Source organism: Malaclemys terrapin, chromosome 1 (genome assembly GCF_027887155.1).
Source record: "Malaclemys terrapin pileata isolate rMalTer1 chromosome 1, rMalTer1.hap1, whole genome shotgun sequence".
NCBI lineage: Eukaryota > Metazoa > Chordata > Testudines > Emydidae > Malaclemys > Malaclemys terrapin.
In genome coordinates, this window is record NC_071505.1 from 201,527,495 (window position 1) to 201,553,129 (window position 25,635).

A 25,635-nucleotide genomic window follows, 5' to 3' on the forward strand; every position below is an offset into this window, starting at 1 on the left:
AATTAATTAGATTTATTTCCGGCAGCCATGTTCACCAGTTCAATCAACCTACATACATTTTAACAATGAACAATGTATTTGTATTAGTATTGTTTCTCTTCGAAATTAAAGATGTGTTTATAGTCTAGAGTAATGTTGTTTTAACATGTACAAATAACACATTTCTTATTCTACAAAGGTGGATGCAACTGCAGCACATCGCATTGACAGTCTTGCAGCTCTGAGCATGGACAGGTCTGGACTTATGCGGGAAGGACTTAGAGTCCCCAGTAGTATTGTCTATTCCAGTTTATGTGGACTTGGCTCAGAGAAAGCACGGGATGCTACAAGTTCTATAGCTGGTCTTGGATTTACTTCTGAAAGAAATCCAGAGATACAGTTCAAATCGAATCCCTCCGAAGCAATAGAAAATGCAGCTGTCTCTGGAAAACCCCCAAATGGCTTCAGTGCTATATATAAAACACCACCTGGAATACAAAAAAATTCTGTTCCAACAGGGGAAACGCTAGGCTTGGACAGAACTTCAAGTGACAAACAAAGTCCTCTTAATGTCAATGGTGCTAGTTACCTAAGGCTTCCCTGGGTAAATCCTTATATGGAGGGTGCAACACCTGCTCTATATCCTTTTCTTGACTCACCAAATAAGTATTCATTGAACATGTATAAGGCATTGCTACCTCAGCAGTCCACATACAGCTTACCACAACATCTGACATATTCACCTGTATGTACAAATGGTGAACGTTTTTTATATTTGCCGCCCTCTCACTACGTTGCTCCCCACATTCCATCATCTTTAGCTTCACCAATGAGGATCTCAGCTGCTTCAGCATCTCCAACAATTCCCCCACTAGTACACTGTCCAGATAAAAGCTTGTCTTGGAAGATGGGAGTCAGTCCTGGAAATCCTGTTGACTCTCATGCCTATCCACATATTCAGAACAGCAAACAGCCCAGAGTCCCATCAGCAAAGTCAGCTGCTGGTAATATGTCGACAGACCCTGCTATCTTGTTATCTCATTCACCGAGACCATCTCCTAGAGTTCATCTGCCCACACAAGTTGGGGATACCTACTCAGAGTATCACAAACAGTTTACCAGAATTTCGACGTCTCCTTCTTCAGTTACGCTCCCAAAGCCATATGTGAGTGTAAGTAATGAATTTCCTCCTTCACGACTGTCTAATGGAAAAGTTCCCAAAACACATGACACTGGTGAAATTTCACAGCAAGCTACAACACATGTAAGAAAAACAGGTCACGATAGAAAGGACAGCCGGTCACCTCTACTAGAAAAACAAACAACTGCCAAAGATGTCATAGACAAGCCACTAGACTTGTCATCAAAAGTTGTTGATGCAGAGACAACCAAATCTGACCTTATTAAAAAAATGGCACCAACTGTTTTAGTTCATAACCGAGGTGGAAGTGGATTAGTTTTATCTGGGAGCGATGTTCAGAAAGAAACTATTTTTCCTTCGGGAAATGGTTGTCCTCTCTATAGACCTGACATAATTAGCACTGCACCCTCATCCTGGGTTGTTCCTGGTCCAAGTCCAAACGAAGATACCGGTGGTAAAAACATGCAGTTGAAAAACAAAGCATTAGACTGGGTGATACCACAACAGAGAAGTTCTTCTTGCCCTAGGATGGGTGGAACAGAAGCAGTAGTCAGTAATATTTCAGGGTCTGTGTCAAGTGGAGGTCGGCCAGCATCTGCTTCGCCAGCCCCAAACGCCAATGTAGATTGCACCAAGACAAACAGGAGTGCTATGGAAAGTACTGCATCTGTCATACAGCATATAGGACAACCGTTAGCAACGTCTGCAAAACATAACAGTAAAGTGACTAAATCCAATAATCAAGAATCTAGTTTCAAAGCAAATGAGAATGCCCTTGCATCAAGTTCCATGTTTTTACCTCCAAATGAGGCATTCCGATCTCCACCATTGCCGTATCCAAGAAGTTATCTCCCATTTCCAGTTCCAGAGGGTATAGCTATAAGCCCTTTATCTTTACATGGGAAAGGACCTGTGTATCCTCATCCACTTTTGTTACCTAATGGCAGTCTTTTCCCTGGGCATCTGGCACCAAAACCTGGCATTCCATACACCCTGCCAGCGGCTAGAGGAGAGTTTATGACCTATCAAGATGCCCTGGGGATGGGGATGGTACATCCTATGTTGTTACAGCATTCAGCTTTGGAAATAAATAAGGATGAAAAATCAGAAAGAAGATCTAGGTCACACGAAAGGCTCCGCTATGAGGATCCTGCTACAAGAAACAGATTGCCAGAGATGCTGGAAACCAGTACAAAGACACATTATGAAGTACCTATTGATAAGAACACAAAATCACACCAAAGTTCAAGTCATAGTAAGAACGCGGCCAAAAGTGACAAACACCTCTTTTCAGATCTTCTGCGAGATGAACAAGATGTGAAAAGTGAAACAAATGTAGCAAAAACTGGCTTTACTACTGAAAGCAGTATTCAAACTAGTGACCCCACGAAGCGCAAGGTAGAACAAGTGTTGCAGCACAGAGATTTTATTGTAATGAGAGAAGAGTTTGGAAGAAATAATGACTTCCACGAAACCTATAATTTTAAACAGTCCCAGAATTCATCACTGTTCAATTTAAGGAAAGAGGATGTATCAGGAAGCCAAAATAAAGAAAGATTACCAGTTCAGACTTCCTCTGCTTTCTTAGAGAATACTCATGGAAGTGATGGTCCAGCTATGTGTTTTGGCAAAGTACAGGATGGTGCAAAACAACTTTGTATGGGAAATATACAGTCAAATATTGAGTCTAATCAGACATATACCAAAGATGGAACTGATGATCTAGAATCTACTGATGGCAAAATTTTGAAACCCAAGCCGTCTAAATTGGCAAAAAGAATTGCAAACTCTGCTGGCTATGTAGGTGATCGATTCAAGTGTGTTACAACTGAACTGTATGCAGATTCTAGTCAACTCAGCCGAGAGCAGCGGGCACTGCAGGTGAGTCTGTGAGGTTTAACTACCAAAGCATTTTTTGTGTTTTTGTTTATAAAGTCACAGTCAAGTATTAAATTTGATATATCCTACACAGGTGGGGAATATGTTATTTGGTCTAGATGTTGCCAGAAATGGTAACCATAATTTTTTGTTTATAAAATTGTGAAGCCAGGTTATGTGAATAGTAGTAGATGTGAACTATATGTATTCACTAGTCAGTTTAAAAAATGCTTTTAATGAGAACTGATAAAGTGCTGATAACATAAGTATTAAATATTCTGCAGTTAGGGGAGCTGAAGAATGCATGATATGTTAGACTAGTGGTTGCTTTAGCTTCTCAAGTAGGCCAGTACTGTAAGATAGCAAAGGGTATCCAGAAGTTCTGATTACTATACCATACATGACATTTGATGGAGAGGAGTAGCAGCCGTATGTTGGTGGGTTTTATGCAACTTTTATGCAACCTTTTCACCAATCAAGAATGTAGTAAAGGAATAGAAGCAGTATTGAATTTGATGTTGAGCGATGACAGATATTGTATAGGAATTTCCTTAAGATACTTTACTTTTAATTAAAAGATGAGTTAAACCAAATTGTTGTGCATTGTTAAGAAAAGAATTGGTTTATGCTTATAAAAATGGATGAAATTATTTAAATGATCCATTGAGTGCCCATTTTAATTACATAGATGGAAGGATTACAAGAGGACAGTATTTTATGTCTACCTGCTGCTTACTGTGAGGTCAGTTCTTCAAATTTTTATTACTAGAATCTTACATAAACCTTTGAGTTAAATTTCATTTCCAAATACACAAAGGGAAGTTTGTGGGCCATGGTCGTCTTTATTCATTGTGCAGTTTCTGTTTTTATGTTTTTGTTTTGTTTCTTATACCTCCAAAACAGAATGTTTTTGTTTATATACAGTATATCTTTATATATGAAAGAATTGTGTGGATTTTTACATATAGATACTAGAAATTTTGAATATTTTTATACAACTGAGATATTTTAAACTTTATATATTAGATATATCTCAAACCTTGGTTTTGAGCAGATTTTTCTTTGGAAATACTTTCATATAAGGTAAGGTAAATGGAGTAGCTTTTATTGTGAGATTTTTTTTCATATCAATTCTCTTTCTAGCGTGCAATGATGCGCTTCTCAGAGTTGGAGATGAAAGAGAGAGAAGGCCACACAGCAACCAAAGACTCAGAGGTCTGCAGATTCAACCAGGCAGACTGGGAAAACTTGAAAGGAAATAATGAAAAGAAGCCAAAGTCTGTCACTCTGGAAGATGCCATTGCTGATCAAAATGACAATGATAGATGTAAGCACGTTAAGATGGCTTTTTGAAGTGTGTGTGCGTGTGTATGTATGTATACTATAGCAGTTTGTCCTAAAACTACATAATACATGGAAACTAGTAGAATTTTTATCACTACAGAATTTTGTAAATAAGAGTGATTAATAGTGACAGCAGTAACTAATACAAATTTACATAACAGCATCCAGTCACATTTTCATATATAGAGTTGTGACCTCTGCTGTTTTCCATGCATATTTTTTTGATCTATGAATATCTGTTGAAAAGTTGCACCTTTTGGCAGTGTAGCTTCTGTGAAAATAGCAGGTTATTGTCATAGCAGTTATCACCCTACACGGATCTACTTTGCAGTAGATGAACTAGTACCTTAACAGCTGAAACTAAAAACCCAGGGTCTTATTGCACCATTAGTTTTTTAAGTAGAACTTTCCCATGTTCCCTTTGTGAAGTTCTGTTTAAAAACGAGTGGCACTGTTAAGTTCCAATAATGTAGCTTTCCTTCACTATATGGGGGCAGGCAAAATGGAAGGATTGCAGGGGAAGTCAAGTATATAATCTACCACATCTACTTATTTATAAATAAACTGTAGCTGTGAAATTGAAAATGCATTTGTAACTATCTCATCCCCTCCACTTATTACTGTGGCAGGGTATGTATGTGTTAGGCCATCAGAAGTCCTCAAGGGCAGTCACCATGCTGTGAAACTGTCTGCTGCTGATGCATTGTTGTTTGGGCCAAGGGAAAGAGGCTTTGCAGTAGCGTGGGACAGTGTGTGGAAGTACTGTCCGTGAGCTGTATTGCAAAAGGCACAAAGCACTTTTTTCCTAAGTCATATTAATTTTTTAATGGATATTTGTAAAATTAGCTCTAATTCATAGCAAGTAGTCTGGGTTCCATCAGTCTCCAAACTGTTTTCCTTGCAACAGCTTGTAACAAAGTAATTAAGGAGCTGATCACTGTTTTATTCCGTATTTGCAGAAAATTCAAAGTTGCAATTCAAGAAAAATGTTGTTAGAACACTGGATGGTCTATAGTATATGTCTAATTTATTGGGTTGATGTGCCCCTCCATAGTCAAGGATTTAGGAGTAGGGCTGGTAGAAAATGTCATCTAAGCAATTTAATAATTGTGAGTTATTGTCCTGGTCTTTAATGATTTTGGTGGACGGGATGATCTGCACCTGCTCAGTTCCTCACCTCAGACAAGTTACTGTGGTGCTGTGGCCACTAAAATAAAAATATGTGAACAAAAAAGTAGCTTGGCAAAATAACAGCGACGATTTCATTGTAATCTACAGCGAGTATCAAAATGGCAATCAAGCTTAGCTTCTAGAACCTCAGCCTTCTGTTCCTTTCAAGGGGTATTGAGTGAGTTTCCAAGAGCAAAGAGGCCTCGTTCTACAGTATCCCTTGCCTGGTCATAAGCATGATAGACTTTCTACAGGGTGCTACTGCTAGAGCTTTCTTCAGTTCTCAGCACTACTCGCACCACAGAGTGCACTGCACACTTGTAATGCCCTCCATTAAATCCCACACACATTCTGAAATTTCAAAGTGTTGGAAGAGCAGCAGCATCTGGGTCCTGCCACCTGGATGCCACTGTTGGAGGGAGGGCAGGTCACCTAAGTGCTCACAGGGGTAGGATGAAGGGAAGAATAGGCTATTGCCAAAAGTAGATCAAGTTGATTGAGAGAGAAAACAGGGAATAGTCTGGAGGGTGAGGGAAGGAGAGAGAAAAGTTTCTTCAGATGCACTTGTTTTCAGATGCTCAGACTTGTTTGAGGATTATCCCTCACTATTATAATGTAATCTTAAAATGACACTTTTGATGATGCAGAAAATAGCAAAAAATAAAACCAAACCCCAAACGGTACAATTTGCAGTTTTCTCAAATCCATAACTTAGCAGTGTTCTGGCTCATGAGACTCCATTGGATGAAATGCATTTGGAACTAATAAAGAATTGTTGGGAGTGGGAAGGGTATTATGACTTTTTGTGAGTATGTTCTTGTGCGCAATTAATTAGCTATGAGTTGATGGGAAGTTTTATAGGCTTGTTAAAATTGCTAAATCTATCAACCTTTAAAAATGCAGCTTTCTTTTAGTAAAGGAGTTTCTCTTGCACGTGATGGGCTTTGCAGTGACTACACTTGCAGATAATAATTCGGTTCTCAAGGCAGGTCTGCACTTAGTCCTGGTCTACACTGCCGAGTTAGGTCAACGTAAGATGCCTTGAATCGACCTAACTCTGTAAGCATCTACACTAAAATGTTGCTCCTGATGATGTAACTCGTTCGGTATGCAACTTAAAAACTCCACCTCCGTGAGAGGTGTAGCACTTAGGTTGACATAGTTAGGTCGATGCAGTGTCACTGCATTGCTTACATGGACTGTTGCTCGCTTTCCGAAGCCATCCCACAGTACCCCACGCTGATAGTACAATCGGTGCAAGCGCTCCTGGTGAGATTGTGCGCTGCCGACACAAGGAGCATAATATATGTGGCTATGCAAAAGTGATTTAATTACTGCGGTGGTTGTACGTCAATGTAACTTAAGTCAACATCATTTTTGTAGTGTAGACGAGCCCTTCAGGTGCTGCAGTGGCCCAGCTGCGCTGTTGTAGAGCTTCAGTGAAGATGTTACTAGCTGACGTGAGCATTTCTACCATTGGTGTAGTTAATCCGCCTCTTGCGGAGGTGCTAGCTATATTGATGGGAGAAGCCATCCTGTCAAGATAGCACGAGCTACAGCAGGGGTTAAGTCAGTATAACTGCGTCACTCAAGGGTATGGATTTTTCATACCCCTGAGTGACTTAGTTATACTGGTGTAAGTCTATAGTATAGACCTGGCCTCAGTAAAACTTTTTACTGCCCTGTTTCACCTTCTGCTCCTTGGTATAGCAGCTGATTAAATCAGGGATATGAATTTTGCACCTCTTGAATGCCTCTAGCATAGTCTTTTTGGTGCTCTGGTGCAGCTTGAATTGCTGGGAATCCTGACACATCTCTCTAACAGAATAACAACTGGCAAAGATGTGATAAACCTTGCCTAGTGTTCTCCTCAGTTTACCAGCTGTGGCTTTCAACAAGGATGCTCACAGGAGAAAATGTAAATACTTTCATTCCATTTCCCCACTCCCTCCTCCAATTCCTGATCTCCACTGAAAGGTTTAAAATTGAATAGAACTTTAAACAGCTGTATTTCAGAATTTCTCCCAGCTTATGCTCGGTCTCCTATGTTGGATCTTGATGCTGAAAAGATGTACATTTTGTTTTATACATAAATGTCTATCCACTATTACAGCAGTAGACCTTCCTGATGCTAGCAGGAAATTCATGAACAAAATTAATGGATTGATCAGTAATTTCTGGTAAAATGTTAAATTTGCACCCTGCTGTGAACCTTTAGCTGGCTAACGTGCATTTGAAAGAAAAACAAATACAATTTAAAGCCTGATCCTGTAACATGTGGTATGCAGCTTGACTGCTGTGACCTTGCAAGGCCCCAGTCATGTCAGTGGGGCTCTGTGCAGGGTTCAGTAGTCTTTGTGCATAGAACATAATACAGGATCATTGCCTTAAGATCTAGTGGCTGTTTCAGAGAGTATTTCTATAACCCTTGCCTCCTACAGCAATAATAATAGTATAATAAATATTTTTGCCACTCTGACAACTTTTTTTAAGAGAATTAGTACAGCCATCTGACAGCCCCAATTTTTTTTTCCTGGGCTGTCTTGGGGATTTAGTCAAGTGGCACATGGGTAAAGCCTTGCCCTCCCAAAAAACCTTATGATAACTTAATAAACTGGTCCACATTGTCTAATGACTTCTAAAATATTTCTTCAGAGTTTAGGATGCAGACTATTGCTAGGAATAGGCGCTCTCTCTCTCTCTCTGCAGAAGAGTACAAAGATTCAAACTTGGTTAAATAGAGGGGTAAATTGTAAGTGTCTTAATACTCTTCCATCTTGTTTAGGACTCAGTGGGAAATACGAGAACAGTAGTGAAGCTGCTTTGTTGCTAAGGTGACTAGTAAATGTTGCTGTGGCAATGCTTCTATGGAGCATTTCCATAGCACAAACACGATAAATTATGGGATGCGTGTGTCGTGAATCATAGAATTGTTCAGTGATCAAGTGATTTAAGCATACAGATATTTACTTCAGAGTAGGTCATGTGATGCAAGCATGTTGGTAAATAACCACAATTTTTGAGCAGTACTAAAATCATACAAAAGTATTTAAGAGTAAATAAATTCTGCAAGCTGTGAATGTCTTGATAGAGGAGCATAACTACCAGTTTGTCTAATATTACAGTAGAGAAATACTTTGATCCTTAATAGAGAAAAATAAAAACTGGTATGTTAAAGACCAGAGATTTTGGGAAATGTGGGTGTGAGGAGGAGATTATTCCAATTCTGTGCATAGAAGTATAATGCCTTTATTTGCAAGGAGGTTAAAATTCAGATGTTAAGAACTGATCTGCAGCCTCTTTGCTAGGTGTCTGTTCCTTAGCACACAGCATAGGTAATGCTTCAGTTTCTTGTTTGTACGCATGCTGAGTAATGAAAGATCAAAACAGCAAACATTCTGTTGTTGTCATTTGGCCTGGTCAGAATTACCTTGCTATGACTGGCAGTGGTGCAAAAAAGCCTCAGGATTCTGAATATAATGGATTTAGGTGAAGGAAACAAGGATGGAAGACATCCAGGAAAAGACATCCAGAGAGGGAAAAAGTGACACCCTCCCCCCCTACCCCCCATGGGATAGTCAGAACACTGCTTGCTTTATCCTGACAACTGGCTTTGCTGAATTGTTCTATTTTTGTTGTGATCTTGGTGATGAATGCTAGTTCATGTTCAGATAAAGTGTCCTGTGAAGAGTTGGGATGAGGACTAAAAGGCATCTTACTTAAATGCCTGCAATGACAAGTCACTGAAGAGGAGAGGAAAAGCTGGTTCTAGTTGCCACTTTATCTATAAAGAAATAACTACAGTTTAAAAACCAAGGTATGTGTTTCCTGTTCATATTGTATGGGAGATGTGGTGTTAAACAGTATTTGTGCTGGCAGGAAAAGGAAGATGGAGAAAATGAAAAGTTTTTAATAATTTCTTCCTCACAAAATGTGACCAGTGCACTGGGGATACTGCTTCAAGTAGAAAACAATACGTGTAGAGTGGTCATTCTTTCCAGTTTTACAGGATAGTAAAAGGTGGCTTTTGTTGCTGAGTTAGTATGGCTGGACTGAGGTTAGCAAATGATGTCAGGAACGTGTTGCCCTTCACTGTAGCAGCATTTGCTGTTTTAGAGTGAACTTTCTTATGTGATGTGTTGATATGAAAACTAGCATTTACTATTCCATCAGTCTCTTTCTGCTGCTTATTATTTGAATAGTGATGATTTGAAAACTCCTAAGTGTGTTTTGCTGTTTGCTTTCTTAACGGAGTAAAGGGTACAGAGGAGGCGTGAGTGCCTGAGAAAGACCAAACTCTGCGTATGGGCCCAAAGAGGGGAGACTGTCCTTGTGCTAGTGCACTTCTGTTTGATATTCATACCTGGATTTTGGGAGTCCTGTGTCTTTGATCCAGATGGCTTTCCAAACCAGATTCAGGACAGAGTGGAATCTGGTGGTAAAATATGAATAGAGTTGTGTTCTGTGAAATTACTGTAGTTTTTATGAGCAAAAAACAAAAACCAGCAACCTCTTGGCATTTGACATAACTAGACCTCATAGTGATAATGCTTTGATGCAGAGTACATGCCTGAGAAGACAGTGCCAAACTATGGGCCATCTGACAGCTCAGACTTCTGTTTCTGGTTTGTCCTGTGGATTTGTTATACACTTGTAGAAAAGTGTATTTTTGGTAGTCTGCAAATACAGTATAGTCAAGATGCTTTCCAAAATATTTTAATAACTTTACAATTCTGCCTGACTATATCTCTTCCCTCACTTTGCAACATTGGCATAGGCGGATTATAATGTCACACATTTTATGTACATTGAGCATCTAATGTTCCTAATCTTTTAAATGGTTCAGTAAAGGACTGGCCTGCTAGCTTGGCAGCAATAGGATGTCACACTGCCATCATGGAGGCATCACTGAGTTTCCTACTGCCTGTGTGGTAGAATCAGAGAGAGTACAGGAATGAGTGGAACTACTCCCATCAGCCATTTGCCACACACATTGACTGGCATTGGTAGTTGTGGTGTTCTTCTCTCTAGAAACAATGCACCAGAAAAACTCTGTGAATGAAGGACTAATGATAATGAGACTAAATTGAACATTGCCACTTCTTCATTCTTGGGGCTATCCTTTGCAAGGCATAGTGGGGCATTCTGGGTTTCTAGGTCAGATCCTGCTTGGGGGGAAAAAAAAATTAGGGAGTTGAATTAATTTGATGTAACTTTGTTTCGTTAGTAACTAGGGGGTGCTAAATGGCTGTTCCCTGCAAATCCCATCTGCAGTCTCTGGATGGTCACAATAAGGACTGCTGCTTCTCCAGGTCCTTACAAGGATCTCTAGGAAATAATCAGGGTGTTCTTCCCCTTTCTCATTCCAAAGTGCATTATCAACAGGGAGACCGTTCCATAACAGTGATTTTTCAATCTGAAAGATGCTACATAGTTTGTGGTATGGGTGAACACCTTAAAAAATGTAACTACACCGCTACCCCGATATAATGCGGCCCGAGATAACACAAATTTGGATATAACGCGATAAAGCAGTGCTCCAGGGGTGGGGTGGGGGGCTGTGCACTCTGGTGGATCAAAGCAAGTTCAATATAACGCGGTTTCACCTATAACGCGGTAAGATTTTTTTTGGCTCCCGAGGACAGCGTGTTATCGAGGTAGAGGTGTACCGGAAATGTGGTGAAATTCCCTCTGACTTTGTTCAGGAAGTTAAACACAAAATGATAAGAGTGTAGATCACTTTATCAGTTTTTATTTTATGTTTTTAGAAACATTTTTGAAGTGATAACTTAAAATGTTGCTGGTCCAACTTCTTTTAAATTTGTGCAGAACAAATCTGATTAATATTGATGTGCTGATGTTATACAAGGCTGGATATTCTTATTACATTGTTACCAGATGTGCAGATGTCTAATTTTACAAGTGCATTTTGATTTTGGACAGTAACTTTTTGGAGAAAGCGTATAATAAACTAAGGTAGCTGCTCCACTCTTCCAATCTTTGTATTTTTTAAAAAAGAAAAAGACGTATCAGTGTTATGTATAAGATGAACAATCTAAAAAATGGGTTCACTTAATACCAAACAGCCACAGAGAGGTATGGTCAGGGCATGAACATTTCATAAGACAAATAAAGTGCTTCCGGCTTTTACCTCTTGTCCTTTTATTGGTTGAGTTTGTAACCTTCTAAATGGAGTTTAAACTTTTATGCAGTGTTTTTTCTGGAGCCTGTAGACAGCTGAAGTGCCCTAACTGCTGCTTAGAGCTTTTCCAAGTTGCAGTAAGTGTAAACTGACCCGAGGCAGCTTCACTCTCACTGCTGCTAAAGGAAACCCGAAGGGCAGCAGTAAAACTGAAAAACATGAGGTCAATTTAGCTTTGGCAGAACATAGACAAAGGCTAAGGAAGGAAGGACTTGATACCATCCTTGTAGTAGTTAGAGAGCTCTGAGGTAGAGGCTGGGGAAACACACGCTCTCTTCCCCCCTTCCTTCCAACAGCCAGACTATTTGGGTGCTTGGCTTTGTCAGGAACCTATTAGCTCAAGGCTACAAAAGATGATGCCACAAGCAGGGTCCAGGTTCCTACCATTCTGGTAGGAAAACCAGCATAAACTCCTCGGGGGGGGGGGGGGGGAGGGAAACGTTCTCAAGCTCGGTTCACTTACAACACACTATAACGGGGTCAGGGCCGGCTTTAGGCCAATTCCACCAATTCCCCCGAATCGGGCCCCGTGCTTAAGAGGGCCCTGCGCCCAGTGGCAGGGCTGCCCAGAGTGGGGGGCAAGTGGCAGAGAATCCCTTCCCTGGCTAGAAGCACCTTTTTAATTTTTACTCACCCAGCGGCGCTCCAGGTTTTTGGCAGCAGGTCCTTCACTCGCTCCGGATCTTTGGGGGCACTTTGGCGGCGGGTCCTTCAGTGCCGCCGAAGACCCGGAGTGAGTGAAGGACCCGCCGCCAAAGACTAGGAGCGCGGCCTGGTGAGTACAAGCCCCACGTGGTTTTTTTATGTGGTGTGTTTTTTTTTTTTTTTTTTTTTTTTTTTTTTTTTTTAGTCATCCCTGTCGGGGCCCCGTCGAAACTGTTCGAATCGGGCCCCGCACTTCCTAAAGCCGGCCCTGAACGGGGTAGTCAATAGGCAGACCGTGGGCCAAATCCAGATCACCAGACTGAACGGACCATGAAATCCTTTTATTTACTACTACTTATTATTTGTTATCATTATCATTGTTGGGTTTTTTTATTATTTTCTCTGGAGTCTGGACCTTGACCATACCTTGACCAAAAAATTTGGACCTTGACAAAAAATAATTGACTATCCCTGCACAATGAGATGCTGCTTGTAGAATACCTTTGAAATTTTCATAATAGGATAGTCCTCCTTTGTGTGCCTTAAACAGCAGTAAAATAGTAAATAATGAAGACCATGTAAATGTCAGCATTAGACTTCAGAACCAGTACCCATTTAAGCAAATAGTGTGCACTACACATCATTATTTCATTTGGTCTGCAGATTCAGGTAGACATGATTGAGTTGGTTTATAGCTGATTCACATTTTGAAGGTTGTCTTTGCAATCATGAGGGCTAGGAACTAAAGGGCTAAGCGTTCATTTAAAAATAAATTTAAATTCAGGAGCAGAGGAGGCAGGCACCAAGGAGAAGTACTAGCAAATGGAATAGTGGCATGCCAGCTCAATTTACCCTCTGCCTTTCCCAGTCAATGGGGCCTGGCTTTGCTTCTTGCCTGGGCGTTGCCAAAAGGAGAGTGGAGACCCTTAATCTAGTTCACAGACAGTTGGGTGTCTGGAAAATGTGGCAAGCCCTGTGTAAGAAGGGCAAGCATGAGTAAGTAGATGGGATGGGTGGGGATGAGTAAATGGGGTCAGGGTGAGTGTAAGGAAGAGGGTAGTGGGTGAGCAGATATGGTTGAAGAGAAGAGATTGATAGGATAAATTAGAAACTAAGTGGACTTTGTGTGTGTGTGTACATGAGAGTAGTTTTGAGGAGAGAAATGGGAGAGAGACTGAAAATAGAGGGGCTGAGGAAAAGACGACAATGTATTTGGAAGCAAAAGGGATGTGAAATGTAGGGAGATGGGAGAGAAAGAAAAGAGGAAATGGACTGTAAACAATCAGAGAACAAAAGAGAGTGAGCCAAGAAGGGTAAGACTTATGAGAGACCTAAAGTCTAATATATAAAAGTGTGTGTATCTAGTATAAAAATTCAAAGTTGATTGACATGTTACTTCTGTATAGTGCTTAATAAGTAGTACACACCTATTTTGTTTGTTTAGGCCTGTTTCAAGAACTAATCTCTATTCAAAAAGAAGAACAGGAGTACTTGTGGCACCTTAGAGACTAACAAATTTATTAGAGCATAAGCTTTCGTGGACTACAGCCCACTTCTTCGGAAGTCCACGAAAGCTTATGCTCTAATAAATTTGTTAGTCTCTAAGGTGCCACAAGTACTCCTGTTCTTCTTTTTGCGGATACAGACTAACACGGCTGCTACTCTGAAACCTGTCTCTATTCAAAGAGTCCCTATATAATGCTTAAGTCCCATTGACATTAAGCATGGGCTTAAGCTGATCCTGAATCAGGGTTCTTAAGTTTGGAGGGGCATGGTAGCACAGGCGTTTTTCTCCTTGGCTAGTAATCTTACTCAAGTAGTGGCAGGTAAATTTTTCAAGGCTTATATGGTCACTGTAGCTGGAAAGCTTCATGGAATAAGTGAATGCTTGATTTTTATGAAGGAACTTGCTATATGGTGACGGGGAGATTATTACAGGTATACAGGGCTGCATATAACCTTAAAATAAATTCAGGTAGCATTTTATCGTTTCACAGCTATTCTTGAAGTGTTTTTCCTATCAAAGAGTGAGTGCTAGAATGTGCATTCGCTTCTGTTTCCCATTTGTATATCCAAGGACACACAGTAGCGGGGTTGAATTCTTGTAATCAGGCTCTGCAGTTTGGCATGATTAGTCTTGCATTGACTTAAAGTATCAGAGCTGCTGAAATTAATTTTATAAAAGCCATTGCAGAAATGAAGCTTGCATTGCTATCTGATTTTTAAGGTTACTCTTTTGAAAGAGTATGTGCTTTTGATATCTAAAGGTGATTCTTTAAAGTCATGGAAAAACCCTGAATTAAAGAGAAAGGTAAGTATACCGTGGCATTTCTATGGCTACTTGTATGGTGAAGTGCCTGGCTGGATGCTGGCTAAAAATTGAAGGCCAAAAATTTGAATACGTGCTTGGTTTTCAACTTCACTGCTGGGAAAGTTGCTGTTTTACAGCTGGCTGTAGCAAAATTAGATCTAAAGTGAACTATTTCTTGTTTGGTTCAGAAATCATAAGGATCTATTGCTAGGAGATAGACATTGAAGAGATCAGAAATGAGTTATTTCACAATAGACTTTTTTGTTCTGTTTTGTTTTTTAATTATTTTAGGTGATTTTAATAGTGCAGAAAACAACCAAGATCATTTTCTTGAAACCTCAGAGGAAAGAGACCCTGCAACTGAGAAATATTATCTGGAGAGACATCCTCTCTATGAAAATATAGGGGACCAGTCAACAGAAGATATCAGCCAGCATCCATGCCCACGTCTGGATAGAAAGCGTAAACACTCTGGCGAGAGAGTACAGAACGAGGGCAGCCAAAACGAAAACTTTGTGGATGAACTGCAGGATGAAGCTGTGTCGAAGGCAAAAAAGAGGAGGAGCTCCAAAGGTAACTCCATTGCTTTGGTGTCCCTTAAAGAATTTCTTGTGAAAGGAGTATCCCTATGAATTAATGTCTCCATTTATAACTGGATAGTTACCAGTCTGAGCACTGTCATTTCACTTAAAATCATATCTTGGTATCTGAGGGTAAAGCACTAGTCATTGGGCACGGTAGCCATAGCAATGCAAATGACCCTAGTGCATGTGACCCTTAATGACCAAACCTTTTAAAATGCATAGTGTGGTGGTAAAGCTGAGACTATATGCCCCGCAAGTGAAATGTAGCTTTTGTTTTAAGTTGAGGGGGCTTTTTGATTAATTTTTAGTTATTTTTCCATTAGATGACTGGCCTGAGAGGGAAATGACAAACAATTCCTCTAACCACTTAGAAGAGCCCAATTGTAATGAGGTGACCAACCTGAAGGTGTGCATTGAATTAACAGGGCTCCATCCCAAAAAGCAGCGTCACCTGCAGCATCTTAGGGAACTATGGGAGCAGCAGGTGTCACCAGAGAGATCCCCGTCCGGCAAGTTGGGCCGGCAAAGCAGGAAAGATTTAGCTGAGGCTGTTCACCCAGAGGCCACTGCAAAGGTCAAAGACTGCACAGAAGAAAGGCACACCAGGAAAAGGTCAGAGGTCAAAAGCAATAGAAGTTGGTCTGAAGAGTCCCTCAAAACAAGTGACAATGAACAAGGTATGCAGAGACAACTAGGGAAACATCAGCTGGCATAGCATTAGTAGTGATGCATGCTGCCACCACTGTTAAGGAATTGTCAGCAGTTTTTATAGAAGTCCACATGTATAAGGACTTACAGCTCCACTATATATATATAAAAACAAAAAAATCACTAGCTAAAATTTGTCAGATGGGTGTGTATGTGGTTTTTGTTTTTTTGTTTTTGAATTGTGGTTTAAATGACTTTACAATTGAAGATTTGTGTCTGCAGATGTTTTGGCATTCTTATAATTCATGAATAGTTCTGATTTAGAAAAGAAAACTCAGGTTGTTAGTCCATGTAAGAATACTTACTGCATGTATAGCTAAATGGATTAGTGCCTTTTGGGTATAATTAAAAACAAACAAGAAGTCCAGTATGAGTAGCATGAAGACTTTGATTCTCTATCATGGGAATCTGCTGTTCCATCAGGTTAAGAACTGCTGAGTTTTTCTGCTTTCTCAAAGGCTTAGAGGCAGTCAAGAGGTTACCCCTGATTTGTCCCGTAGTGCAGTCTGCCTGTCTGCTTTCTCTACAGACACGCCTGATGAACTGCCCTGTGGTTGCTCCCCAGTGTTCTTCCATGCGCAGAGCTTTCCTCAGTGACTCACTGAGGGCTCTGTTCTTCAGGATATTTTGCCAGGTTTTTTCTCTCTCTCTCTCCTCTAGTTCACTCTCCATCTCAGGCCAGGTCTATGCTGTAAACTTACATCGGTATAACTACATCACTCGGTGTGAAAAATCCACACCCCGAGTGATGCAGTTAAATCGACCTCACCCCTGTGTAGACAGCGCTATGTTGATTGGGGGGGGGGGGGGGGGGGCTTTTCCTGTCGACATAGCTACCGGCCTCTAGCGAGGCAGATTAAGTACTCCGGCAGGAGAAGCTCTTCACTGAAGCGCCTCACTGTATCACTGAAGCATTTTAAGTGTAGACCTGCCCTCAGAGGGTTCCCGGGACGTTGTGTGGAGGGGCTGGGGGGTTGAGTGAATCTAGGGATTCCCCTTGACTAGCAGTATGATTCCTTAACACCCCCACAACTGCTTCAATAGCTGAGCAAGGCCCATCCAGCAGCATCAAAGGCTCCTGTTCCTATATTCAGCTCTACATGCTGGCAGTCTTCTCCCACAACCGGGGCTTCTCCTAAGCAGGACTGTCTCCCCACTTACTCCAGTCTGGGGCTTGCTCGCTTCTGTTATTTCTGCTCCATCACCGTGGCAGCCAGCAAGTGTTGAGCCAATCGGTGGAAGAGGTGGGCTCCCTGGGACCTCCCTCAGACTGTCACTGTGGCCAGCTCCAGCTGCCCACAGTATTCCAGGGAGGGGCCAAGCACTACGGCTCTTTCCCTGTTTTGCTTCCCCTCCCTCCCACCATTCACCCGCATGCATCATTTCTGTCTTCTCTCTCCCCTTCCCCAGCTCTCAAACCTCAAGTGATTAGTTACCTCAGTCACTTGAGGAGGTATCGCTCCCACAAACCTAAGCAACTTAAAATCTCAGCTGCACTCAGATATCCTCAACATGCTTTGTGCTGTCTTGACTGGTATCCTGCAAACCCAAACCATGTGGCTGTTTCTGCTCACAGAGACTCCACATCTTCTCAGATAGCTCTTCCTTCTCCCTCCATCCCACTCTCAGAGAGGATGAGGCTCTCCTTCTTCTCCCTTTCAGGATTTGCAGATCAAAGGCTGTAAGCAGTCTCCTTCTCCCCCCACCCTCCCCAAAGCAAATTTAGTCTGTTTTTTCTGAGGACTCCCCTAGATGTAACTAAGGCCTGATTTACATGAGGAAATTAGGCCGATATAATTATGTTGCTCAGGGGGTTGGATTTTTCATATCCCTCAGTGACGTAGTTAAACTGGCCTAACCTCCAGTGTAGACAGTGCTATGTCGACGGGAGAATTCTGCCATTGACCCAGCTACTTACTGCCTCTCAGGAGGCGGATTACCTATGCTGATGGGAGAATCCCTCCCATTGTCATTGGTAGAGTCTTCACAGAAGTGCTGCAGCGTTGCTGCAGTGTTTTAAATGTAGACAAGCTCTAATATTTGCCCCAGTTCTTGGAGGCTAAAGAGGAGCTTCCCACCTGCTCTGAGCTCTCTGAATCGGATGTCCCAGGTTGCGTGTTCACTAACAGACTTGGTTGATTTGATACATTTCACCCTCAAGATAGCCAAACCTGCAACTCAACCAACCCTCAGTCAGGACCCTGTCAAGATGAGGCATAGGAAAAGCCGCTCCACTTGCCCCATACCAGAATCTCTTGAGAATTGCTGAGGCCAGGTGGGAAGTCCAGTCAATAAGGTCTCTAAAATGGTATCCAGTCCAATTGGATAAAGTTACCAAATTGTCCCAAAGATTATAGAACTACAATTCATAGAATATCAGGGTTGGAAGGGACCTCTTGTCCATCCTTCATCTCAGTCAGGATTGTTTGCAGGGGGGAAAGAGAGAGATCTTGATGGTAAATCGATGGGGCAAGTTTTGGTGGACTTGAAGATGGACAGCTGTCTTAGAAGAGTCAAAGCCTCTTCTCTATTACTTTGCGAGCTACCATGGTGTGTCTGGCACTGGCTCAGACAGACCTGTCCATCTTCTGCTGCTCCTTGTGCTCTCAGAAGAAGTCGTCTTGTAGAACTCAAAAGAAGGGAGGCCAGACAGCTGGATTCTGTAATGTTGATGCTAGCTTTCCTTTGCAATGCTTGGTGTGATATTGCCAGATCTTCTCTTCTCTTTAACATGTTGGCTCGAAGAAATATGTGGTTTTAGATGCCAATGCTATTTCTAGAGGCATCCTGGCACCCTTTGACAATGTGAAACAAGAATAAGCCCTTAATAGCACCTTAGACCTGATTTAAATTATGCCCGGCCCACCCATTCTCGAGAGACACTTAAGGGCTTTCAAGTCATTTTGCTGCAACTGCTACTTCCATCCCCACTGAACTGTAAATTCTTTGATTTGTTTTTCTCCATTTACCAGGGCTTGGAAATTCTTCCCCATCGTTATCTAGATAGGCCTCTCCATGTACAGAAGTTGCATGAGGAGGAAGTCGGCCTTAGCTCTTCTGATCCAAAAGTCCCCCAACTTTTCTCATGGTTCATAGATCTCAAGCAAGTTTATCTTCTATGTCCCTGTGACTCAGTGGCTTCTATGTGTTGCAGTGCTGGGGCAATTGCAATTGGGAAAAAACATTATCAGCTCCAGGCAGTGCCCTTGGACATGTCATCCTCTCTTTGGGGATTTGTAATGGTGATGGCCATCTAGGGAGCTGGACTGAGACAACAGGGGCATCTAGATCTGCCACTACATGCACAACCTACTGGTGACTACTCAGTCATATTAAGTGACAATAAGCTTGCCAAATTTGGTCCTGGAACATCTTAGATTGATAGAGAGTGACCAGAAGAGCTCCCTTGTCCGATCTCAAGACTCATGCATTTGGGAGCCCTGTTCAAAATCAACCTGGGCCTCATGGTTTTGCCAGAGGAGAAATTTGACCAAATTTTACCCCACATCAAGCAATTCCCCAGTGCCTTCCAGTCAACAGCACACCAGTACTCTCAGCTGTTTGGCACCAGGTGGCCTATGGAGCAATTCCCCCTTCCTGATCAGGCACTGGAGCTTGCAGACTTAGGATATGGACTGTCTATTGACAGTCCCTCCAGGCACGAGTCCCTTTTAATGATGGTGTCCACTCCATTTTCTCTTCGGGGCAGACCTGTGCCAGAGCTATGAGCAATCTGCATGATGACCAATGCTGGCTTCTCAGGATAGGGAGTGCAGATGGGTCCTCATGTGGCTGAGAGCAAGTGGTCTTCCCAGGAATCCCAGCACAGCGTTAGCCTCCTGGAGTTGCGGGCAGTGAGGAATGAAATAGACCTTGTCCCAAGAGTCCCTCTGGGAATTGCAGCCACTCATATGGAGGATAACCACAGAACCACTATGGTATATCACTGCCACCTAGGCAAGACAAAAAACAAAAGCCAGAATAGAGAGAACAGAAGGATTCTTCTGTATCTGGAATACCAGCATCTGCCCCTCAGTCATGTACATCCACAGCAAGTCCAATAGTCTGCCTGGCTCAGCAGTTCTAAGATGAATGCTAAACCAATGACCATTCAGTCAGTTTACACAGAGGTGGTTCCTTCCACAAGCAGACCCATTTGCAACTCAGTCCACCAAAAAGAGAACCAAATTCTGCTCCCAGCATTGGCGCCAACATAGGGTTCCCTTGTCTGGGTGTCTGAGGATATTCCTGTCCACTCTTTCCCCTCAAATTCAGAGTAGCCAGAAAGATCAGACAAGATGGAGGATTGATCACCCTTTGGTGGCCCTATATTTCCCAGACTGATGTGCATGTCTGCTGTGGATACTGCCAATCTCTTGTGACCTTATTCACCAAGGCCCTTTAACTCCTACAACTTGTAATAGTTCATGTGCTGATGTATAGATTTAGGATTTCAGTGATTATCAGTAGGAGGTTTGTGAAAAGTTAGAGTAGAACCTAGTCTTTATGTACTAACTATACTTTATTTGATCAGCACCTTATTGTTGCATTTAGCATCACTCAGAGGGAAGACCTTCTGTTCTTTGGGACCACTGCTTTTTCAGCCTCAGTCTCTTTTCCTTTCCCGTCCTCCCTTTCTGTGTTTCTCTCCCTCTTCCCCATCTCTGAGAGTCTTCTCTATTTCTTTATCTGCAGCAACTCTTAATTCCACCATCTTCCCACTATATCCCCATTCAGTTTTATTCTCACCCCCATTAAAACAACTGGTGGTTAAATAGTTAATGATGACACTGAAGGATGTTATTGGGCTTTACTCATGTTACACCAATGAGACTATTTAGGGGAAGGAGAGTTTGCACCTCAGTTACTGTTTCAGGCTGTCTGCACATTCAGGAAGACAACACCACATCGGTTATGTGCTGTTCATGTTTGGAAGGTTTTCATAGCCAGGAAACATAGAAACTTTGAATTAAAAAAAAATTTTTTTTTTTAAAGCATAGATTTTTGTATCCTATGGGCCAATAAGTACATCAGGTGAGCCAGATGTTTGACACACTTCTCCTAGAACATAGCTCTTGAGAGTAAATGGTTGACTTTTCTCAAATCCAGGAAGCCCAGTGCAAATTGAGCTTACATGGGTAACTGAAGGAAGACAAATCCCAAAAGAGATTCTGGGCATCCTACTAGATGGCTCTCCTAAGACTCTAGATTGAAGTGCAGGTCTCTGTCCTGGGTGCCATGTGTCCGCTCTATTCTAGTTCCAGCTTGCTTCATCCACATTTTCTTTTCTGAAAGCATCATCACTTCAGAGAGCCCTGATTTGAGGCCCTTGGGAATAGGGTGACCAGATGTCCCGATTTTATAGGGACAGTCCAGATATTTGGGGATTTTTCTTACATAGGCTCCTATCACCCCCCAACCCCGTCCCGATTTTTCACACTTACTATCTGGTCACCCTACTTTGGAACAATGGAGCCTCCGTCATCGGATGACCCAGTAATTATAGGCTTATCAGCCTAACATTGAACCCGGACAGCATAATGGAGGGGCTGATACAAGATTTGTTTTAATAGAGAACTAAACAAGAGCAATGTAATTAATGCTAATCAACATAGGTTTATTCAAAACACATTGTTAGTTTGACAGGATATCTTTTTTAGATGCGGTTACAAGGTTGGTTAATAAAGGTATTAGTGTTGATGCAATGGACTTAGCCTTCTGTAAGGCGTTTGACTTGATACCGCATGACATTTTGATTAGAAAAATATCCCAGAACAATATAAAATTAACATGGCATACATGGATTAAAAACTGGCTAGCTGATAGGTCTCAAAACGTAACTGTAAATGGGGAATCATCATTAGGGCCCTACCAAATTCACAGTCCATTTTGGTCAGTTTCACGGTCATAGACCTTAACAGTCGTAAATTTCATGATTTCAGCTATTTAAATCTGAAATTTCACAGTGTTGTAATTGTAGGGAGCTTGATCCAAAAAGGAGCTGTGGTGGTGGGGGCTTTGCGGTACTGCTACCCTTACTTCTGCGCTGCTGACGACGGTGGCGCTGCTTTCTGAGCTGGAGAGTGGCGTCTGCTGGCCGGCAGCCCAGCTCTGAAGGCAGAGCTGCCACCAGCAGCAGCGCAGAGTAAGGATGGCATGGTATGGTATTGCCACCCTTAATTCTGTGCTGCTGCCTGCAGAGCTGGGGCTTCAGTCAGCAGCCGCCACTCTCCGGCCACCCAGCTCTGAAGGCAGCGCAGAAGTAAGGGTGGCAATACCACAACCCCCCTAAAATAACCTTGCGACCCCCCGCCTCCCCCCACAACTCCCTTTTGGGTTAGGATGCCCAGTTTGAGAAATGCTGGTCTCCCCTGTGAAATCTGTATAGTATAGGGTAAAAGCACACAAGACCAGATTTCATGGGGGGAGGCCAGATTTCACTGTCCGTGACGGGTTTTTCATGGCCATGAATTTGGTAGGGGCCTAATCATCATCCAGTGGATCTGTTTCCAGTGGGGACCTTCAGGGATCGGTTTTAGGCCCTATGCTATTTAATGTTTTTATCAATGGCTCAGAAGAAAATATAAAATCTTCACTGATAATGTTTGTAGATGACCCCAAAATTGGGGAAGGGGTAAATAATGAAGCAGACAGGTGGCTGATTCAGAATAGTCTGGATCACGTGGCAAACTGGGTGCAGGCAAACACCATGTGTTTTTAATATGGATAAATGTATCTAGGAACAAAGAACACAGGCCATACTTACAGGATGGGGGACTCTATCCTGGGAAGCAGTGACTCTGGAAAAAGATTTGGGGGTCATGGGAGATACAGCTGAACATGAGCTCCCAGTGTGATGCTATGGCCAAAAGAGCTAATGCAGTCCTGGAATGCATAAGCAGAGATCTTGGGTAGAAGTAGAGAGGTTATTTTATCTCTGTATTTGGCACTGGTGTGACCACTGCTGGAATACTGTGTCCAGTTCTGGTGTTCACAGTTCAAGAAGGATGCTGATAAATTGGAGAGGGTTCAGAGAAGAGCCACAAGAATGATTAAAGGATTAGAAAACGTGCCTTATAGTGATAGACTCAGAGCTCAATCTATTTAGTTTATTGAAGAGAAAGTTATGGGGTGACTTGATTACAGTCTGCAAATACCTGCATGGGGAACAAACATTTAATAATGGGCTCTTGAGTCTAGCAGAGAAAGTTATAACACAATCCAATGGCTGGAAGTTGAAGCTAGGCAAATTCAGACTGAAAATAAGGTGTAAAATTTTAACCATGAGAGCAATTAACCATTGGAACAATTTTCCAAGGGCTGGGGTGGCTTCTCCATCACGGACAATTTTAAAATCAAGATTTGATCTTTTTCTAAAAAAGATGCTGTAGGGATTATTTGGGGTAAATGCTCTGTCTGGTGCTATACAGTTGGTCAGACTAGATGATCACAATGGTCATTTCTGGTCTTAGAACCTGTGGATCTAGGAAGAAGAACTGTAATCTCTCTCACTTTCTCCAGTGACTCAGAAAGTGGTTCAATATAATCTGACTGAAGTTTCCCTTCTTTGTAGCTATCAGGATGGGAAACTTTTGTCCCCTTTCATCAGACAGCTTTGCTTTAATTTTTTTCCAAAGAAGGTGGTTCAGAAGTCAGCCCCAATTCTGTTTCTTAAATAGAAATCTGAATTTCTTTTAAAATTATCATGTTCTTTGCCCTCACTTTATCCTAGACCCCCTTGCATCCTAGAAAAACTACACACTTTACATGTGGTCAGGGTTGTGAAATTCTACTTCTGTAGAACTAAACCCTGGAGGAAGCCCAGTGCTCTGGGAAATGTAGAAGGGGTATAAAGCATCAAAATATTTTGTATGTAGATAGTTTATTTAATTCATCCTCCAGTTTTACAAGGCATCTAATTAAAGTAGTCTTGAAGATATAGTTGCTCACTCCACTAGGAATCCATCTACTTTGTAGGCAGAAAGTCACAGCAAGCCTATTTCAGAATTATTTGGAAAGCACTAAGAAATTGACCTGCTACTTTCTCCATCCTTTGTCTTTGAGGTTAGAGTCCTCTGAGTCTTCCCTCAATGCTCTCCTCCAGTGACCCTCTCTGACTGCCAGATGCTTGGACTAGATGATGGGATGGATCACTTGATAATTGTTCTGTTCATTCCCTTTGAAGCATCTGGTATTGGCCACTGTCAGAAGACAGGATACTGGGCTAGATGGACCACTGGTCTGACCAAGTATGGCCATTCTTATATTCTTTACCTAGAACACAGAATATCTTCCCCTCCCCATATACCTCTTGCCTGCCACTTAAACTTGGAAAAGGCAGAAAAAACCAGCAGTTCCTAGCCTGAGGAGGAAGGTGAGTTCCCATTCACATAAGACAATTACAGGTAAGGAAACTAATTTTGTCATTTACACCCACCAAACCAGGAAATTCACAGTTGAGGCTTTCTGCTCCTTGTTTTGCCCACTGAGGCTAGGGGTTCCAGTGTGTAGGTTGTGTATCAGTGCACTGATAGGCCTCTGCAGTATCTCGGCACAATAGTAATAAAGAATTTCCTGTAGTAGTTTTATCAGACAATTACAACTACTTTAAATTTAGCAACTTGTGAGTTCACATATTTACATTTTGAATGTAGAACATTTAAAATATTAATGACTTGAAAATGTAATTGGTGAATCTCCTAAACAGGAAAGGAGTTAGTGTTAAGTGTTAACAATGCATTTTCTCAACACCCCATGCAACATGTAATGCCTTTCCTCCCATTTAGGATTGCCTCTATTCATGGTGTCTCCACCCGCGAAGAGCCTTTCATCCACCAATGCAAACAGCAAAAGGCAGACTCAGCCAAGCTGTACTCCAGCCTCGAGGTTGGCTGCCAAACAGCAGAAAATTAAAGAGAGCCGGAATACAGATGTGCTGTGCACAGATGAAGAGGAGGATTTCCAAGCTACATCCCTGCTGCAGAGATATTCTGAGTGTGAGAAGCCATCAGGGAAACGTCAGTGTAAAACAAAACACTTGGCACTACAGGAGAGGAGAAGGAGGTCATCCCTGACAGGGGATGATGCCACAGATATTGAAAATGTTGAAGATAAGGTATCTTTATTTAGATTTAATCATCCACTAACCTCCTAGAGTGTACAGCAGAGCCAGGCCACTCAAGCTAACACGTTATTGTGCTATGTAGCAATACAGGACAGCCTCGCTGTAATGAACCCCTTGGGATCCAAACCATTTGTTCATTAGAGCTAGGGGCTGGTTCTAGGGAAAGAGTCCTGCCTCCGGGGCAGGAGGGCAGCTGACAGCTCCTCCAGCTATGCTGTCAGCCCTTGCCACAGCTGTGGGGGTCAAGGTGGGATCTAGGCATCGGGGTTGTTATAGCCAAAGGGTCATTATTATGAAGGATTTTCTAGTGAAGATGGACTGTAATTTTATTCAAACTCCTCCCCTTTTTACTATTTGCATATTTTGAATTTGTTCTCTTAGTCTATCTGAGATAAAGCCTAGTGCGGACATAAAGACTGAGGAGTTGTAAATTTAGTAACCGTAGTAGATTTTTGTAATGAGAACAGAAATGTAATTCTTAAGTGGCAAAATATATTCCCATCAGTGTATTGTTAAAAAGGGGGGAGAAAAAATCCAATAATGATTTTG

The 25,635-nt window shown here is 41.9% G+C and overlaps 1 protein-coding gene across 8 annotated transcripts in view; it reads left to right on the forward strand.

Annotated features, from left to right (window-relative positions):
- The window catches only part of BCOR (BCL6 corepressor), a 71,285-nt gene that overhangs the window by 23,397 nt on the left and 22,253 nt on the right, over positions 1 to 25,635 (forward strand). For 4 of the 8 annotated variants that reach the window (XM_054005856.1, XM_054005879.1, XM_054005875.1 and 1 more), the window contains exons 4-9: positions 179 to 3,001; positions 3,687 to 3,740; positions 4,142 to 4,325; positions 14,962 to 15,243; positions 15,578 to 15,931; positions 24,749 to 25,077. In XM_054005856.1, the coding sequence (XP_053861831.1) occupies positions 179 to 3,001; positions 3,687 to 3,740; positions 4,142 to 4,325; positions 14,962 to 15,243; positions 15,578 to 15,931; positions 24,749 to 25,077 (4,026 nt within the window). The remainder of the gene's footprint in view (positions 1 to 178; positions 3,002 to 3,686; positions 3,741 to 4,141; positions 4,326 to 14,961; positions 15,244 to 15,577; positions 15,932 to 24,748; positions 25,078 to 25,635) is intronic. The other 4 variants (XM_054005877.1, XM_054005876.1, XM_054005880.1 and 1 more) reach the window with 4 other exon arrangements.